The sequence below is a fragment of the Chroicocephalus ridibundus genome, chromosome 8, assembly GCF_963924245.1.
Source record: "Chroicocephalus ridibundus chromosome 8, bChrRid1.1, whole genome shotgun sequence".
Classification (NCBI taxonomy): Eukaryota; Metazoa; Chordata; class Aves; order Charadriiformes; family Laridae; genus Chroicocephalus; species Chroicocephalus ridibundus.
In genome coordinates, this window is record NC_086291.1 from 47,888,963 (window position 1) to 47,907,561 (window position 18,599).

The 18,599-nt window shown below is 43.4% G+C and overlaps 1 protein-coding gene across 4 annotated transcripts in view; it reads left to right on the plus strand.

The window, feature by feature from the left end:
- XYLT1 (xylosyltransferase 1) overlaps positions 1-18,599 on the plus strand; it is a 204,800-nt gene that overhangs the window by 175,081 nt on the left and 11,120 nt on the right. For all 4 annotated transcript variants that reach the window (XM_063343929.1, XM_063343930.1, XM_063343931.1 and 1 more), the window contains 4 exons: positions 7-183; positions 2,536-2,798; positions 7,007-7,202; positions 13,221-13,554. In XM_063343929.1, the coding sequence (XP_063199999.1) occupies positions 7-183; positions 2,536-2,798; positions 7,007-7,202; positions 13,221-13,554 (970 nt within the window). The remainder of the gene's footprint in view (positions 1-6; positions 184-2,535; positions 2,799-7,006; positions 7,203-13,220; positions 13,555-18,599) is intronic.

The window sequence follows — 18,599 nt, forward strand, 5'->3', positions numbered from 1 at the left end:
TTGCAGTCCTTCTTTCACACTGTTCTGGAAAATAGCCCGTACTGTGACTCCATGGTGGACAACAACTTGCGCATCACGAACTGGAACCGTAAACTCGGTTGCAAGTGTCAGTACAAGCACATTGTTGACTGGTGTGGCTGTTCACCTAATGACTTCAAACCAGCAGACTTCCACAGATTCCAGGTAACTGAAGTGGTCTCTTCTCTGATACTTGCAAAGTCAGCTCTTCCCTTTCTGCTGGGGTGTGGAGAGCCACCTGGCTGCATGGCAGCAGCAAAGAGTGGGAAGAGAAGCTTTTACCCCCTCAAGCAAGGTGGAGGAAGAGGTATGAGGAAGCTCCGCTCTTGATTGCAGGAGAATGAAAGGTTGCTTCTCCTTTGTTTTGGCCCCTGAGACTTACTACTGCATGATAAGGTCACAAAGCAGCTCTTTGGACTGCTTGGCATTGGTAGATCTGCTGTGCTAGAATGGAGGGAAGCTTGACACATCTCTCACTGTACCAATATTAGTTTGTAACTCTTGTGAATTTATTGCAAAGGGTTTTTTCCAAAGTTTCAGCTCAGGGCTTTCATGATTTCATGAAGCTCCTGGCTTTCATTGTTAAGCAGTGTTTTTCATAGTTGAAAAAAATTTAAAAGTTGACTGGAGTGCCTGCTAGAGGCTAACATAGCACAAGGAAAATCAGGTTTTGTGATTATATTCACCAACATTGTTATGTTTAAGTTTATCTTATGGTTTTGGGGGCCAGAGTCATGTGGTTTCAATCACCCAGGCTTAGCAGGACTGCCTTAAAAAGTTTAATCGGTTCCTTTGTGATACAGTTTCCTCACGGCAGACATGAGAGCAAATCCTTGTGCTCAAGGGTGCACTCAGTCTCAAGACTGTATCTGGCCTGTGTATCTTGTATTAAGAATGAACAACCGCTTGTTTCAAGGTCACCAGATTTGCAATTCCATCCCTGCAGCTCCTCGGGGTTCCCTGCATAAAGCGTGTTTGTTCAGGCTTTGTGTGGGACGGGGAATGTGTTACCCTACAGCACAAAAATGATGACTGCTCCAAAACAGAGATCTTTATTGTAATGTGCTGCCTACCAGGCACGGTTGAAGTCAGTGACACAGGCACTCACAAAAAGAGCAAATGAGACATTATCTAAGAGGGGCTCTACTGCCCCAAACGCCAATCCCAGATAAGTCTCCAGGACAGAATAAATGGCAAGTCTTAAAAAACACCTGCTGGTCTGCAGAGGCTGACCTGCCACAGGCTGGGAAAACAACCCACAACGGCATTTCAGAAAACAATCAGGTAAACTGAGCTGCAAAGTTCAAAATTAGAATAGGATGTAAAGGCAACTTCTGACACTTGCCTGGTGAGAGAGCCCCTCTGATGAACACACGGCACCAGAAGACTTGCTCATGGCTCCCACGGAGGCACAAAGCAAGCTGCAGAAGAGGACATCAGAGAGCCCACAGCATGCACCATCTCAGAGTGAAACTGAGCATCCTCAAAAGAATTTTTCAACCATCTGGGGCACTTTTGAACTCCTTGGCATCTCAGAACCCATGCTCAAATACAAGCAAGGCAAAATAAAGGCTTTTTAAAAGCTAATGGTAGTTGAATAACATATAAACTGGTAGTATACCCAAGATTGTGTTAAGTGCAGAGCAAAAAATCTGTGTGGGAGCAGTCAGAAGCTGAGAAACCTCAGCAACAGATGGCACCTCTCACAGAGTCCTCTTACCACCTTGTAGCAGCAAATCCATACACGCAAAATGCTGCTCGGCCTCTTCTGAGCCCCTGTGCCACAGGACGCTTTGCTCCCTGCCTGACTGCTAATAATACGTGCCGGTGCTAACGCGGGGGTTCAGAGAGCATTCCCCACCCCTCCGGCACAAGGAGCCTTCCAGAGCAAGGCAGGGGGGGTGGCTGTCAGTATGAAGGGATTGGCACACCTACAATTTTCTTGTAATTATGTAGTTTTCACCTGAATCTTAACAACACTGTTGCAGATGGGTGATTTGGATCACTTAAAGAACCACTTTCAAAGGTGTTAGCAAAGTAGTTCTAATATGATGTTGTAAAAGTGCGACTTAATAAAGTTCAATGGCAAGGTTCATTCTATTAATTACTGCATGGAAAAACATACAAAGAAAAATTGAGTTACACTTGAGTTAGAATGATTCATAGACAGACCAGGGATGCAAAGGGTAAGGGCGGCCTTCTGTTGAGTCATGAGGTTCAGAATGGATCCCTTTGCTTTCTAAACTCCTTCTCAGAGAGGAGTCTAGGTGCAGCTGGATCCAGACTTGGTCACAGACTTTGTCAACAGTTTACGTCTAAAGAACATAAAGGTTAAGGGGTCGAGCGCATCCATCACACGCTCTTAATGACAAATGGTCACAAAGGTACCTTCTAAGTCACCTTTGCCCATGGGGAGAACCAGTCCATGTCCTCAACTCCAACCCATTGCTTAGGACAAAGTGTCATGGCTGAAAATGGCAACTCACTCCAGTGTCTTTTCCTTTTCTATCACCACAGCAGACTGCCAGGCCAACTTTCTTTGCCCGCAAATTTGAAGCTGTAGTGAATCAAGAGATAATTGGCCAGTTGGACTACTACTTGTATGGCAACTACCCCTCTGGCACTCCGGGCCTCCGGTCCTACTGGGAGAATGTGTACGATGAGCCTGACGGCGTGCACACCCTCAGCGACGTTGCCCTCACCATGTACCATGCGTTCTCCCGCCTGGGCCTGCGGAGAGCCGAGACTTCATTCCATGCTGCCGGAGATAACAGCTGCCGGTTAGTCTGAGTCTGTCTTTCTTTTTCTGGGTGTTTCAGGGGACACAGACTGGGCTGCCGAGCGCTGGCAGAGGTTCGTCTGCTTGGCTGTGCTGGCTGGAGCATACCATCACAAACAGGGCCAGGCTGCTGCAAGTGTACAGCACTTACTTCCAGGAGTATTTATGCCCATAATAAAGCATTGGTTATTCAGGCTTGACATTTTGTGACCTGTTTGCTGAACTTTTAAGGAGCTCCTCTCCAGCCTGATGAAGACTGACAGGATCCAGTTGGGCAGTGCCACCCCCACTGCTGCGTTTTCTTGATTAATTTCAGCAAGTGTATTATACCCGCGGCTCCTAAACCCTCCGTGTGATTGCAGCAGAGGTTGTGTTCGCTTCTATAATGCTTACCTAAAGCAGAGGACAGGATTTCAGAATTAATCTGGACAAAGGCAGGTTAATGGTCCTTGCTGGTTTGTTCCCCTGGGTGCATACATGAGTACAGAGATCTACTTGCTTGAGCTTGGTTTGCCTGCTTGGTACAGCTGTCTGTGCCAAGCGTGTTGCAACTGGTGGAATTTATTAGCATCAAATAAATAAAATGTATGTCTGTATAAATATACATATATACACAGAGCAAATAAAGGTCCTTATTCTTTAAAGGGAAACCCCCTTGTATTCAAGATTCCTTTTTCACCAATAAGCATAGCAAAGAAGAATTCAGTCTAAAAGGCATTTGAAGGAAGAATTCCTGGAGTTAGACTTGCATAGAAAAGGCTCCCTTCACAGTAGATGTTTGCTGCATGCAAACACATCTGAAACTGTTTACGTTGAAAGCAGAGAGGGTTCGTCTTTTAAAGTCTTACTTTACAGTCTCTTAATTCCTTCTTCAGAATGTATTTTTTGAACCCTGCCTTTTTTTATCCTAATAGAAAACATATACAGCCTAAGTCAGCAAATACTGAAGACACTCCATGTGCTTTGACGGATGGACTTTGCCCCTCTTGTGTTCTCGAGAGGGAACCGAATGCGCCTTGACCTTCCCACTTAGTCATGGAAGTGCTGAGCAATGTCCCATTTAGAAAGATGTGGCAGTAAGTGATCCAGATTCCTATTACAGCTTTGCCAGTAAAGGTTACCGGTGCAAAGCAATAAAAGATCAATAACAATTAGATAGAAATAATCACTAGTAGCATGCCTTCCTTATATAAAATAAAGGCAAACCTAAAGGAGTCATTTGTCCTGCAGAGTGAAGTCAGCAGGAGCATGGGAGCTATGTATAACCAGTACTGAAATAATTTGACATTACTTTAGTGCTTATTAATTTTGCTAGTGTTCTGATGATGATTTATATCAATTACCAGTTTCATTTCTGGGGAGCTTTTCGTTGCACAGGAACTCAAGGTGCTTTTCAAGCTTGCTCAGATTATAGATAGGGAAACCGTGTCACCCACAGCTGATTGCAGCTGTCTCCGGGATAAAGCACGGCTCCTTCACCGTGGGCTGGAGCCTCACGAAACAGTGCAGGGAGGAACTGCAAACAGTGATACGGAGTGGAGGCTCCATTTTCATACCTACCTGAGCCCCCTCAAAACACTATGAGTCAGCGTCCAATTTAAGCCACAAAAAGGTGGATAATCCTCAGGTTTATGATTCACATCTCTTCTCTCTTGATACTATGTTGTCGTTCTAGGTGTATGCATATATATTCTTCCTCTTTCCCTCTTGTGATTTTGCATGTCCCTAATGTGGCAATGTCAGGGATATATTTGGGCTGAGCACCTGGACAGTATTCTCTTTGCTGTTAGGGCTAACAGCAGCATGAAGTTAGCTGATATTGCAGTCACCACCCGAGCTCATTTCACACCGCTGCAGGCACTGCGAGGAAAGCCTCTACAGCTTCAGATCACATTTGGAGTCAATCCCATGCTGCCACCCGCAGCGGCCCAGGAGACTTTTATAAGAGAAGCTGCCTCGCACAATTCCCTAACAAGGGCTAGCGCACACCCTCAGAAAGTTGTGCCTCCTGCAGACTGCTCTGGCACCAAATTAGATTGCATATCAGCATCTTCAGTGGAAGCAACCTTAATGTGTGATTGAGATTTAATTTATTTCTCTCCATCTCTAGGCTTTTTTGCTCACTGCTGCCAAGAGACAATTTACTCAGACTATTTCAAGGATATTGTAAATATTTGCTGCTGCATATGTATAAAACAGGAGGCCTTAGTGCCAAGGACAGAAGTCAGATTGTTGCTGGTATTGGCTGCGTAGCTTTGCTGTGTTTTTGCTCAGTCCATCAGTGCTGGCCCTGTTTGTACCCCGTCTTGTTACATTTATTTCCCAAGCTCTAAAGACTTCCTTCTGGTTGTTGCTGGTTTCATGTAATGGAAGGTCCTTCTTGGTTGGCTCTTCATAGTGCTTATGTCTTCAGATGTAATAACTAGTGTGAGGACTCAGACTTGTCTGACTTGACTGGGAAGGTGTGATACCGGTTGGTTTTAAATGTGTTGCAAACGCGCTCGTTTCACAGTTATGTCAGTTCTGTAAAGTAGCAAAATATTTGATTTCAGAGCTATGAACAACATGTTTTTAATTATTTATGCATCCATACGTACACATACACATATCATTACGGAAGTTTCTGAGACTATAGCAGACAATTGAGCATAAATTTTAATTATTTGAAACCAATGTTTTTAATGTCTGTACAATGTCTCTGCAATGTCTCTAAAATCCAAACTAACCAAAGGCTTCCAAATCTCCCAGCAAGAGGCTTTTCCTGTTTGTTTGACCTTTTTTCAGTTTATTTTTAACTATGAGTAAAAAATACGTGGCAAAAGCAACCTCAAGTCTTTAAGGAATGTGAAATTTGTTTCCTAAAATAAAGGAGACCTAAAATGGGGTTGGGATCCTGGTGTCCTTCGCTGCAGTGCTCCCCTACAGCGCTCTGCCCTTGGAGAGTGGGTTTGGGATCAGATTTATAAGTGGGCAATCACAGAATCATTCAGGTTGGAAAAGACCCTTGGTATCATCGAGTCCAACCATCAACTCCACTCTACAAAGTTCTCCCTTACACCATATCCCCAACACCACATCTAAATGACTCTTAAACACATTCAGGGATGGTGACTCCACCACCTCCCTGGGCAGCCTATTCCAGTGTCTGACCACTCTTTCTGTGAAGAGTTTTTTCCTAATGTCCAGCCTAAACCTACCCTGCTGCAGCTTGAACCCATTCCCTCTTGTTCTATCGCTAATTACCTGTGAGAAGAGACCAGCACCAACCTCTCTACAATGTCCTTTCAAGTAGTTGTAGAGAGTGATGAGGTCTCCCCTCAGCCTCCTCTTCCTCAAACAGTCCCAGCTCCTTCAGTTGGTCCTCATAAGATTTATTCTCCAGGCCCTTCACCAGCTTCGTTGCCCTCCTCTGCACTCGCTCCAGCACCTTGATATCTCTCTCGTATTGAGGTGCCCAAAACTGGACACAATACTCAAAGTGTGGCCTCACCACTGCTGAGTAAAGGGGGACAATCACCTCCCTCCTTCTGCTGGTCACACTATTTCTAATACAAGCCAGGATGGCATTGGCTTTCTTGGCCACCTGGGCACACTGCTGGCTCATGTTCAGCCGCTTGTCCATTAGAACCCCCAGGTCCTTTTCTGCCAGGCAGCTCTCCAGCCACACTTGCATCAGCTCTGCAGTGCCCGGCCTCGCAGCACCCTCTGCTGTCCCCAGCCTGCTGCTGTCCCACAGCCAGCCAGTGAGACACTGCCATTGCCAGGCATCTGTAGGGACTAACTTTGCTGAAGGCACAAGAAAGGCGGCCACCTGATTTGGAGCAACAGACACCTTTCTTGAACGTAATTTATCCTAGCAAACAGTGCTGCAGCCTAACAACGTATAGCTCTGGGTGGCACTTCTTACCCAGAAGAGGTAGTAAGGGAGGGGAGTTTTCTGGCACGAAGAGGTATCTCCTAAAGAGCTTAGAGCTGTGAATGTGTTCCAAATGGAGCATATATTCTTAGTAACATTTTTTATGTTTCAGGGTAAATGGAACAGCCTAAGAATATTTGATAATGAGTCACGAACACATTTGAAATCTCTTAATGTACAGTGGTGAATTTTCTAGTTGAAATGAATGCTTCTTAAGCTGTTAGCTCCAAGTAAATGGAGATTTCATGTCTCTCTTGTGTAACTGATGAGCGTGTGCATGTGCTGTTTTACAGATACTACCCCATGGGCCATCCAGTTTCCGTCCACCTTTACTTCCTTGCTGACCGTTTCCAAGGCTTCCTAATCAGACACCACGCAACCAATCTGGCTGTCAGTAAACTGGAAACTTTGGAAACCTGGGTGATGCCAAAGAAAGTCTTTAAGATTGCAAGTCCACCAAGTGATTTTGGAAGGCTGCAGTTCTCAGAGGTAAGTATTCGTAGCCACCCATGAACAATGTCATGAGCCTCTGGAGAGACAGCGTACTAATTCAGCAGCCTTTGGAAATTGCATTTCCAGGTAATTATTAGGTGAGAGTGGCTCTCCAGTGTAACGTAAATCCTCTTTATTAAAGGAGATACAGTTGCCCATTCAGATCTGTGGTCAGCCCTCACTTCGTATGTTACTCTGAATGTCCTCATTCCTTCTTGTTTTAAGGACAAACTGAAGGCATTAACTGTTGTAAAAGGGGTGTAGTAACTTAAAAGTTTTGTGATTGTGATTTTTGTGAGTGCTGTGAGAGATACCTGGGAAAAATGCCATGTTTCTGCAGCTCCAGATGTGACCGGGAATGTGGTAAGCATTCCTCTCAAGACTACACTGAAAAAAACCTCATAAAGTTAGTGATAGTCAGACACCAGTGCCACATGTGAGCAGAATATTGAAGTCGTAACACAAAAGACAAAATTATCACAGCAGTGGCTGAGATTTCCCACAAATCCTGTTATTTCTTCTAGGAACTTGTCTCAGGGTCTGACTTAGAGCGTAAAAAATGTACCCTAAAATATATCAGGAGACTTGACCGCTAATGGAACCCGACATCTGTGTTCTGTTTTAAAGATATAACTGTCTGAGCAGTTAATTTCATGATTTTTCTTGTTAAGCCACAAATTTCAATTAAGGTATAAAATTGATTGAACAAATGTGTTCCAGTCATTATGGCCAAGTTCATAAATTACCATCTTCTTGGGCAATTAAGGAATGCCTAGGTAGGATTCAGTGTTTTGGTGTGCATGGCAAATCCATGACACTAATGTGCCATTAAGGAGATGGATGGAAAGCGTGTTTCATTTATCAATGTGTCTGATGGTAGGCTTGCCATTTCATGCAGTGATAAATGGTCATACAGGCTTTAATTCTTGTGATTTGTAGGAGTATTTCTGCTGTTTATTTGGCACTTTTAATCTCACTTTTGGCCTCATGCCTGCTCTGGGTCCTTCTTTTGAAAGCAACTGGGCTGGCAGCAGGAAGAGTTTTTTCTAATTTTATGATGAAAAGAAGTACGTTGATCTTAGTGTTTTAGAACTCAAATAAAAATCTTTAGAAAGAATACATCTGACTTCATCTCAGCTGTAGGGAGGAAACAAACCTGGGACCAGAATTTACTCACTGCTGCTTGACAGGTCCCCCCTGGCCCCAGTGTATTCGTACCGACCCTTTTTTCCCCAAAATCAGCCCTGCAGCAACTGTGAGCCTGATCGACAGATGTCCTGGAGCAGCAGCGCCCGGTGTCAGCCTCCCCTGACGGGGGAAGCGGTGGCATGTCGGTGGCCTCTTCGCTGCACTGTGCCCACAGCTCTGTGGAGTGTGTCGCCCTGTAGGCAGGATCCCCGGATCCCGCGGGACTAATGAGCCGCTCTTCACGGCCTCATAGACCACGGCTGGTCTGTAAGCAGCCCTGTAGGAACCGCTGCTGCAGTGAAGCCGTGCGAGTGCAAAGCCTGGGAAGGATTTAATCACTGGTGAGCTCTTTTTTCAGGCTAAGGAAACATTTTCTTCTATTTGAAATGCACAAAAAGAGTTTTGGTGGCTGCTTACTTGTTTTCATTATTTTTTCTCGCCTAAACTCTCTAATGGTCCTCTCCTTTCGTAGATGTTGCATGTATTAAAAGACTGGGAGGTACTAAGTAAATCATTTAATCATTTCTTAATTGTTTATTTTACTTTCTTGCTTCCCTTGGCCTGCAAGCGTCTCTGCCTCTGAGCCAAATTATTCCCTCAGTTACCCTGGTATAAATCCAGCATTAACCTCTTCAGCTTCAGTGTGACTGGAAAGCCTCTGATCTGCTACTGCTTATTAAAATGCCACTTCTTTGTCAAAGTCCAGCAAGTGTAAAACAAACTTAGCAGTTCAGCTAAGATGAGGGCATCGATGTTTGCAGGTTAAGCACCAGAAAAAAAACTTAAGATTTGTGCTTATTGGGACATATAACTGCTGGTTTGTCAACAACTTTCACCCCGTGATCTGGCAGAAATTTAAAACCAAATGGGGCCTTTTTAGCTGGGAGCTTTCTTCCCTCTCCCAGCTCACACCAACAAGACCAGCAGGAAGAGCACACATTTGCTGCATTGGCTATGCTCCCGGCTGTATTTGTGACCCTGATGCACAACTGAAATCGCAGCGGAGATGGCAGGATCTCTCTGCTCAGCCCTTCGTGCCCTCTGCTCCTCCGCTGTGCTTCTCAGACTTTGCTTCCCGAGTAGCGGATTTCACCATACACCACATAAAGACACGTGGAAAAAATCAGCTGGCTGGGCTGCCTAATGGCCAGTGGGGTTAATGGTAGCGTTTCAATGGCACACAGCTCCTGCGCTCGGTCTTGGGCTGGGTAAAATAAAATAAACTTACAGGAAATCCAAGCAAGACGATTTCCAAGCATGAAACTCCCACACCTCCTAAAATTGGCTTGTGCACAGTGCACACAGTATGTGTCCTACCAGCCTGGGCTCATGACGACTTTTACATGGAAGGCAGAAGACTGATTTGCTGTACAGTACTAAAAGTCTCAGCTCAGCTTGTATCAGTTGAACACTAAGTTCATTTCTGGTCTTGTTAAGACTTGTGATTCATCACAGAGAATAAAATAAACTAGGTGGCAGGCAATTAGCGTGCATTGTGTGAACCTAATGGTCCTGTTTGTGGTGAGCAATGAGACACAAACCCATAATCAAGGCATAATTTATCTTGGGAAAATTTTATCTTGGGACTGAACGGAGATAGAAACAGGAGTTTTAAGCCAATGAGAGAGTTCCAGCTTTCAAAATGTACCCTGTGCACAGTGCCTGCTCTTGAAGCCCAAAATAATGGTGATTAAAATAATGATGTGGGAAATGTCAATTTCTATGCCACATCCCTTCATAATTTATCAGATATTCATTACTGCTTGATTCCATTCCATACTTTGTGTATTCCATTTGAAAATGAAAGCCTACTTACAGTGGCTATGAAAAATATTACAGGACTGTAGTATCTCTTGGTATGCAAAATCAGACATCTCAGTCCTGGGAACACAGCTGTGTAGAGTTCAAGGGAAGAGGTATAAACATCTAACCTAGTGCTTTAAGTAAAATTCCCTTTAAAATACTGTGCTTCTGAAACCAGCTTGTACTGTAAGCTGTGCAGCATGGGAAAGTGTGTCCCCCAGCTGGAAACTGGACGGAAAGGGCAGATGCTGAGAACAGATATGTGCAGCTCCCTGCTTTGTCCTCCCCTAAGGTGCCTGTGGTGCGCAGCCCCAGGCAGTGCCAGCGCCTTGTCGTGGTCTGAGCCCCGGCTCGGGGCCGTGCGGGGTGTCGCAGGGTGCCCAGGCGCCTTGCCTCTGTGTTGCTAAGGGCTTGCTCTGTGGTGGTGTTTTCTTCTTGTTGCTTTTGTGCTGTTGTTTTCATATGCACACCCTGACAGTGGTGGTGTGACAGCCTCTCGTGGGAAGCCACCAGATGAGAATTGTTCCTTTCTCCCCCTCTTCTCCTGCCCTTTGGCTGTAACTTTTGGTTTACACTAGGGAACCGAATCACATGCCTGCACAGAGCTTAAACACCCAGCCAATAATTTTGTTATAATTTTCTCCCAAAAGCAACTTTTGGTCTTCTACACGCCATTCTAATAAAATTCCGCGCATGTGAACATTTCTCAATATCTTTTGTGCAACCTGGTGTGGAGCAGTGTCACCTGGAGCTTGGAGCACGGGGATTGGAATTTTCTGATCTGTTTTCCCAGAGATGAGAGATTAAAGAGGGGGAAATAGTTGGATGTTGGGGTTTTGAGGATAAAGTAAGCTTTCTTAAGTAAGGAGTTCTTTCTGAAGTAAGGAGTTCTTCAGTAAGAAATAACGAATGTGGTGGAAAGAGCTTCCTTACAGGCTTTCCTGTGCCCAGGAGGGTGTAAATTTGTTTCACCTGTTGTGGCTTTATTATTTCCAAGTCCCTTGAGCTCCAGTAGGTGTGATATGGCCACACTCAGTGGAGGCTGGCAGAGTAGATAATAAGATCTGGTCAGGACATTTTCTTTCTCAGCTTATTTCCATACATATTCAGTCAGTCTTGTCAGGAGAGTACGCACTGACAGCCCCTCGAGGCAGTCGATGCTTGGGTCTGATATCGGGGCTACGCTGTCTGGTTTGATTAGTTGGTGTGCTAGGTGAAATACCCCTGAAATACCAGCGATTCTGCTGTGTTGATTGCAGAGTAGTGGAAGGCTCATTTTGTCTCATATTCTGCAGTGTCATAGTCCGGTAGGAGGAATTCATATGATGACAGATGGATTTAGGATGGTAGGTTTTTATTCTACTGGCCTTGTACCTTTTTGCTTGCAGTCGTCCCGTAATTTATCTGCCAACCACAGTGATTTATTTAGAAGGGATTGGGGATTGGACAGTTTCCAGTACAGGTATCAGTGGTAGTAGGCGTCAAGTAATTGTTATGTTTTACGGATTTGTGGGGATTTTGGCATTATATTGGAACCACTTATTCTCATCAAATGAGGTGAAATCTAGAAGAAAGATTTCCGAAGCAAATGAGCTACAATTACTTGTTATGCTTTCAGGAAAGCAGGTTCTGACTGTGCCTGTGTGAGGTGAAGATCAGGGACGAGGACAGTTCTGTGTTGGGGAAATCTTCAATATCCACATATTCTGAAAGAGGGAATCGTGTCTGTGTGTGCATGGGCCTCCAGAGACTGCTTGAAAGAATCCCATGATCTCTGTATAGGGAACAAATCAACTCTTAGGTCATCTACACTGTTTGTTTGGAGATTAAGGCCAAAGAAAACCTGAAGGACTATGAGGAATTTCAGTACCAGGCTGGCCAGAACATCTGTATGTATCTCCAAGGAATGACATCAGATGTTGGCTTGCCAAAAGAAGCCAAGGGGTTCTGTTCTTCACTTCAAATGGAGTCCCTCAAATCTTTTTGTGTTTGGTATTGATCACTTTTGATTTGAGGTCGTGGGAACGGGACCTCATGGGACAAGTGAGGTGGGCACTTCCTCCAAAAGTAAATATGCACCCTCCAATACTGCCGTCCACCAGCTTGCCTTCTTGAGAATTGATGGAAGTGATTTGTTAACGGTCAGCCTCATAAACACATGCTAGGTCTAGTGCTGGGATAGTAAAATCTTTCAGTTGGCCCAAGAAGGCCAGTTACTACATTTTCATGCTATCTATTTCAAGATGCTTATTTTCAGTACTGTACGAGCGTTAATGGCAACAGCTTGTAAGTTTGTGTCATCCCATGGGTTATAGGTGAACCATTAAAATTCATATAAAGAGCACTGAAATATGAAAGCTGCTAGGAAAAAGAAAGGTCCATTAAATATTTACACTAGGTTGTGAATCAGCTGCTTTACTGTTAGTTAGTGAATAAATAAAAAACAATGTCACTATTATGACAGTAAGAAAAGAGTTTACCAGAAATAACTTCCCACATGAGGCAGGAAGGGAGTGTAAGGGGACAGCATCTCATGCGTAGATTGTAGTAAAGGACCTGATGTGACTTGTCCTGAAGTCAGCAAAAGCCTCTTAGCAGTAACTGGGTAGGTCTCTACTGCAGGGTCCGTCTCTCAAATGTATAATATATTTTCATGACCCAGGAGATGATGGGTTGGATGTTTTTCTATGCAAAGTCTGTGTTCACTTACTAGGCTTGGTCCTTTATTAACTGCTTCCGTGTGGAGGAAAAGAACTGCTATAGCCGGTTGTGTTACTCTTAATATAAAGAAAACCCTTGTATCGATCAGCAGTGGAAAACTGGACCAAAAAACCAAGCCTTGCATTCAAGGTTCTCTCACATCTTCTGTACACGTTATGTTCTTAGGTCATGTTGCCATTGGCCTTTATATGTATGCATAATTTATGTCATTAGAGAAATAGAATTTTTGTGTCTTGAGAGCCCTTATTTGACATTAGATGCTTACAGAGATGATATTAGCAGCAATGTGGTCTTCAATTTCAGATTGGCACTGAATGGGACGCCAAGGAAAGGATTTTCCGGAATTTTGGAGGACTCCTTGGGCCGACAGATGAGCCGGTTGGCATGCAGAAATGGGGAAAAGGCCCCAATGTCACCGTTACTGTCATTTGGGTGGATCCTGTTAATGTAATTGCAGCAACATACGATATCCTTATTGAATCCAGTGCCGAATTTACTCACTACAAACCACCTTTGAATTTGCCCCTGCGACCCGGTGTCTGGACAATAAAAATTCTGCACCACTGGGTACAGGTAGCTGAAACCAAATTCCTTGTTACTCCTCTCACCTTCTCTAATTGGCAGCCTATCAAACAAGGTAAGTCTTAATATTTGGTACAATAATAATACGGTTATTGTGTATGTATTCACTGTAAATGCTGCTGTTAAAAATGAAGTAGCACTGTATTGGAAAAGGAGAAAAGAAAGGAATTTTATAGATACTAAATCAGAAGAAATTGTTGCACTAAGACAAGCAGAAGTGTCTGTATCCAGTCTGTAAAACACAGCCACTTTGAACAAAAGGCTCTTTATATCTTTAAAATATGCACAGTTCAGAATCCGGAGAACTTCAGACTCTCAATAATCTAACAGCTATCGTAAAAGCCATCATTTAGAAATAGAAAGAAAAATTGACCTTTCTCTGCTGCTTTTCATTCACATTTGCTTCTGAAGAGTTACAGATGTTTAAAATGTTATCTTGACAAAGTCTGTGTGTTTAACGATAAAAGCGTTAATACACAAAATGCTGAAGCAGACAAAATTACCCTAGGCCAGAGCGCACCTGACACATTGTCAGGTCCAGGCACTCACTCTTGCCTGATACCTGCCAAAACCTTCTCAGTACATGCCAAGCAGTTACGTTACAGAAATACCTTCGGGTACAGTGATCCTCGTAAGCACACTATCAGACCCCCACTGACATTTTTTAGAAAGAAACCCTTTTCTTCCCTGCCACAGCAGCCCTGAACCATCCAAATACCGAGGTCCATCTCGGGCTGCCAGTGTGTGCAGGCTCCCAGCAGCAGTGTGCACTGGCACAGGCATTGTTCAAGTGCTCGGGTCTTCAGCCAGTGCCGAGGACACTGGGCAGGGAGGAGAGAGAACGTTTTGTAGCCATACCCATTTTCTTATTCAGTAAGATCAAAAGAAGTTTGTTGCTATGAATATCTTTACCGTTCTTCTTAATGTGCTCAAGTGCTTCCATCTGCCCAGTATTAATATTCATAACTTTAGACATCTTAAAGTTGCTAGATACATGAATGATCCTATTAAGTTTTCAGAAGTTCTTCCTGACAAGGCAGCAAATAAACTAAGTCAGGCATTTACCTTCCAGCATAACATGCTGCTTCTCTAACGCAAACACCACCAGACAACTGCTGAGAGCTAATGCAGCCCTTATCTTGCTCAACAGGAGCTTGATTTTACGCATTTCTCGGCAGAAGAGGTAACTTACTGATTTCTTCTTCCAACATTTGGTGGCATCGTTTCTTAAGCATAAACTAAACCGCCAACAACCTGCTGCTGTTATTAGCTAATAGGCAATGATAAATTTTGAAGAAACGCTGTGTGTATAAGCAATACATTTTTAAAGTTTGAGGCAACCTACTTCTAAATGCAGCTGTTACTGACTTGTCTCCTGGAAATTAATGAAATCCACGTTCTTTGCTAATTTAACAGTTACAGCATAAATTGCATGGAAAACATGGCATGTAGCTAGCAACCTTGCTGCTTTTCCCTATAAAGTGAAAGCTCTGTGGACAATTAAGCGTGTCTCAGACTTCAACCATGAGCCCACACTTCATAGTGTAAAGGCAAAGCTTCCTTTGGTCCAAACTCGGAATGTGGAGTAATTCCCCTGAAATTACGGAGTTACTCCGTATTGCCCATTGATACACTGGGAGAAGATCTGGCTCATATTTTTTGTTAGCGAGCCATGTTTATTCATATGGCAACAAGAATCTACTATAGGAATGAAATATAAAGCTTGGGAACAATATTATCTAGGAAAAAAGCCTCAGGAGGGATTTGCTACTGATGATGCGATGTATAATCTCCAGATGTCTGAAGCATGAAGGTAAAGAAGAAAATTAATTACAGGGGCAGATAGTGACACTCCACTGTAGTTAGAATTGTATTTACAATGCAAATTCCTGTTGTTTGGGTTTTTTAAGGCTTTCTGTCTCAATGACACTATTGTGCTCTGTGCAGGCAATTGTCATTTAGCTTTGATTTCCAGCTTCTGTCAGTTTGTCACCACTTTATTATTTAAATATATTTTTCCCTGCCAAATAAAGGCATTGTAAGAGCATGACAGAAGAATTAATACTTCTGAAAGAACCATTTCTGTTATTATTGTAAACAACGCAAAAGCTGCCAAAAATCTTCTAAAATGAAAGAATAGTATTATTGTCTTAACACTGAAAATAAAACATACATCAGACTGAGCCAGGAGAGGAGGGGAATATGTTTTATTGGGGATTTCTTAAAATTTTATTCTTCCAACCATCCTCCCTCACCCCCAGCTTCCCTCCTCTGCCCCCCGCCCTTCCCCCCGCCCCAGCCCCCAAAAAAAGAGACAGAAAAAAAAAAGCTTTAGCTTCTGTCAGAAAGATTACCCTGGAAAGTCATTTGCTACTCCAGAAGCTTTTTGAATGACTGATATATTTCATACCACTCTGCATGTCATTTGCTTGATAATGATTTGGCCCCCTCTGTCTCATATACTCCGGATGTAGAAACTGGAGTCCATGTAGTTAGATACATAAAAATCTGTCTGTGGTCTTGTGTGTAATTTGTCTGTAATTTGTCTGTGTCATTCTAAAAAGCATTTGCACAAATCTGGCAGCAGCACAGCACCCGCGAAAATCTTGTATCTTGAGAGCATGAAGACGACGACAATCACTGTATTTCCTGAATTGTTGCTTATCTACACATCGCTTGAGCACAACAAGGCAAAGTTGCTTTTGGTTTCCCGGCATCATGAAGGGAGCCACTTGCTCCTCTTTTGAATAATCAAAGCGAAATGTGTTCGTTCCTCTATCATGACTCTCAAAAATCATTATTAGAATTACAAAAAAAATTTTAAAAAATTAATCATGGGACAGCTACCAGCAAAGGTGTTTTACTTGGCAGTTTATAAAACCAGCATATGCAGCTAGTTTATTCATTTTCCATTCCCATTTATTTATTTATTTATTTTGGCCTAGGGTCTGCACATGCAAGTAAAATGATAAAGGGAAATCAAGAGCAGGTGTTTTCTTTGATATTGTGTCCAGATGTGCATAACTGAGATAACGTAAATTGTTTTAAAAACACGGGTTCGTTGACCTTTTCAAAACCTGGATCTATGAGAGTTAGAGATCAATTCTTACATGGAATTACTGAGTATGCTGCGAGGTTTGGGATGTTTCCACTGTAAATGAGGCTCCCAAAGTTACTTCAGTGGAAAGCCTAGAATCTGATGTTATTTATTCTTTCTTGCTCCTCTTCCCCCTCCAGTCATCTAAATCTGTGTCTATTTTCTCAAGTGTGAGTTGTGTCACTGATCAGCTCTGCCTTCAGCAGATCCTCTGGGTCTAGAGTGCTTTCAAGTGTTTGCCTGGTTGGAGAAAGAAAAAAAGAAAAGAAAATGAAAATTAAGTGAATTTATGAGATAAATCATTTGGAAAAATCATGTTCACTTGCTCCACCGGTGTCTTCTTCCCCCTACATCCTGCACAGCCAGATTCTCTTTTATACTTCTTCTAAATGGCGATTTTGAGTTTCTCACCATATGGTTGAGTGTGTTAAAGCCAAGTACTCCGTGCTTACTGTAAGGACACGGGAGAGTTGCCAAGGACCAGCAGGACGCCCCAGGATTAAATTGTGCCAAGACAGAGAGCGAATGTAACATGTGGAGGAGACAAAACAGGGAGAAGATCAGTAGATGACGACTAGCAGTGATAATAGACAGGAATGGGGGTTTCCTGCTGTCTGCGTTAGGCAGCCTGAATTTAAGTGCAGTTTGGAGACTCGAGACCAGATGTCCAGGTCCCCTGCATAGGGACTGGAGAGGCAGAGCCAAAAACCAGGTATAATTCAGGGCATTTAGCTAGCGGTTGGCAGACTATAATCCAAATCGCCAAGTAGATTTCAATTCCTAAGAAAACAGCGAAGTCAGTCGAGGTTGGCTCTGCATCCCCATCGTCCCACTTTCCCACCCTTCCGTGCTCTACAAAGTCTGTGTGAAGCTGTCATGCCAAGTGTGATCACACGTGTCTCCCAGGGGCACTGAGAGGGGCAGAGAATAAGCCAAAGCAATTTCATTTTTAAATTTGAGTTTATATTCATGGCAGTTTCCACAGTGATCTCCCAGCTGGAGTGACAATAATGAGCTGTCATGCATTTAATGTATAGTACCTGTTTCATTAAAGCGAAATGGGTTACTGTCAGCCAGTGGGCAGATTCACTTCTGGGGCAGAAAACGCCCCAAACCTCAAGCCAATACCAAACACTGGATTGAAAATAAATAAATTAATAAATAAACCCCTTCTTCCATCAATCAAGGAGGGCAGTGAAGAAGAGCATCCTCCTTCTTCGCCTTAAGAAAGACCTTTCATGATTGGTACCTTGCTTGATGGCATGCTCTGGACATGGGGCTTCTGATCTCTGCTGCTCCGCAATGGGACAAGGAGCCTTAAACGCCAGCTCCTGATCCCCGCACCCTCTAACTGCAGCCGCCTCTTTCAAAGGCTTGACGGCATTAGCAGACATACTGCGATGCACACATGCATCTCAAAGGCCTTTTAACCTAATCCATATTTATAGATCATCTTAATTAATTATATACTGGGAAACCTTTGTTTTCCCGTTGGTTGTTTGCAGTGGCTCAATCAATTCTAATTGCATCTGTACGGATTATGAAGTGGGTGGCAACTTGTGTCAGAACTGCTGTGATTTTTTTAAATTAACCAGAGGTAACGTGACACGTTCTTGATAAACCCAGTAATGGCAGCAGGCAAGCGCATGGCTGCAGAAAAGTAGACGTGCCCTGGAGTCGTCATTCCGAGAAAAACCCTGAAGACAGGGATTTGCTTTGAAATTTAGTTCAGATCCAGTTGACAAGGAGTCGATTAGCTTCACAATGAGCAAATGCGGCACTGTCTTGTTTGCTGCAAGAGAAAACAAACAAAATGTCAATAAAAAATTACCTCTTTGCCAGAGGGTTTCAACACAATTCAAGTAAAGAAATAAAGCTGTACATTCTGTGTTGCTTTAAAAAAAACCCCACAGGTCTAGCGCCTTAATGTGTATCGAGGTAACCACATTTTTCATTCCTAAGCCCACGCTCTGTCTAAACTCATTTGCTTTTTCTGCAAAATG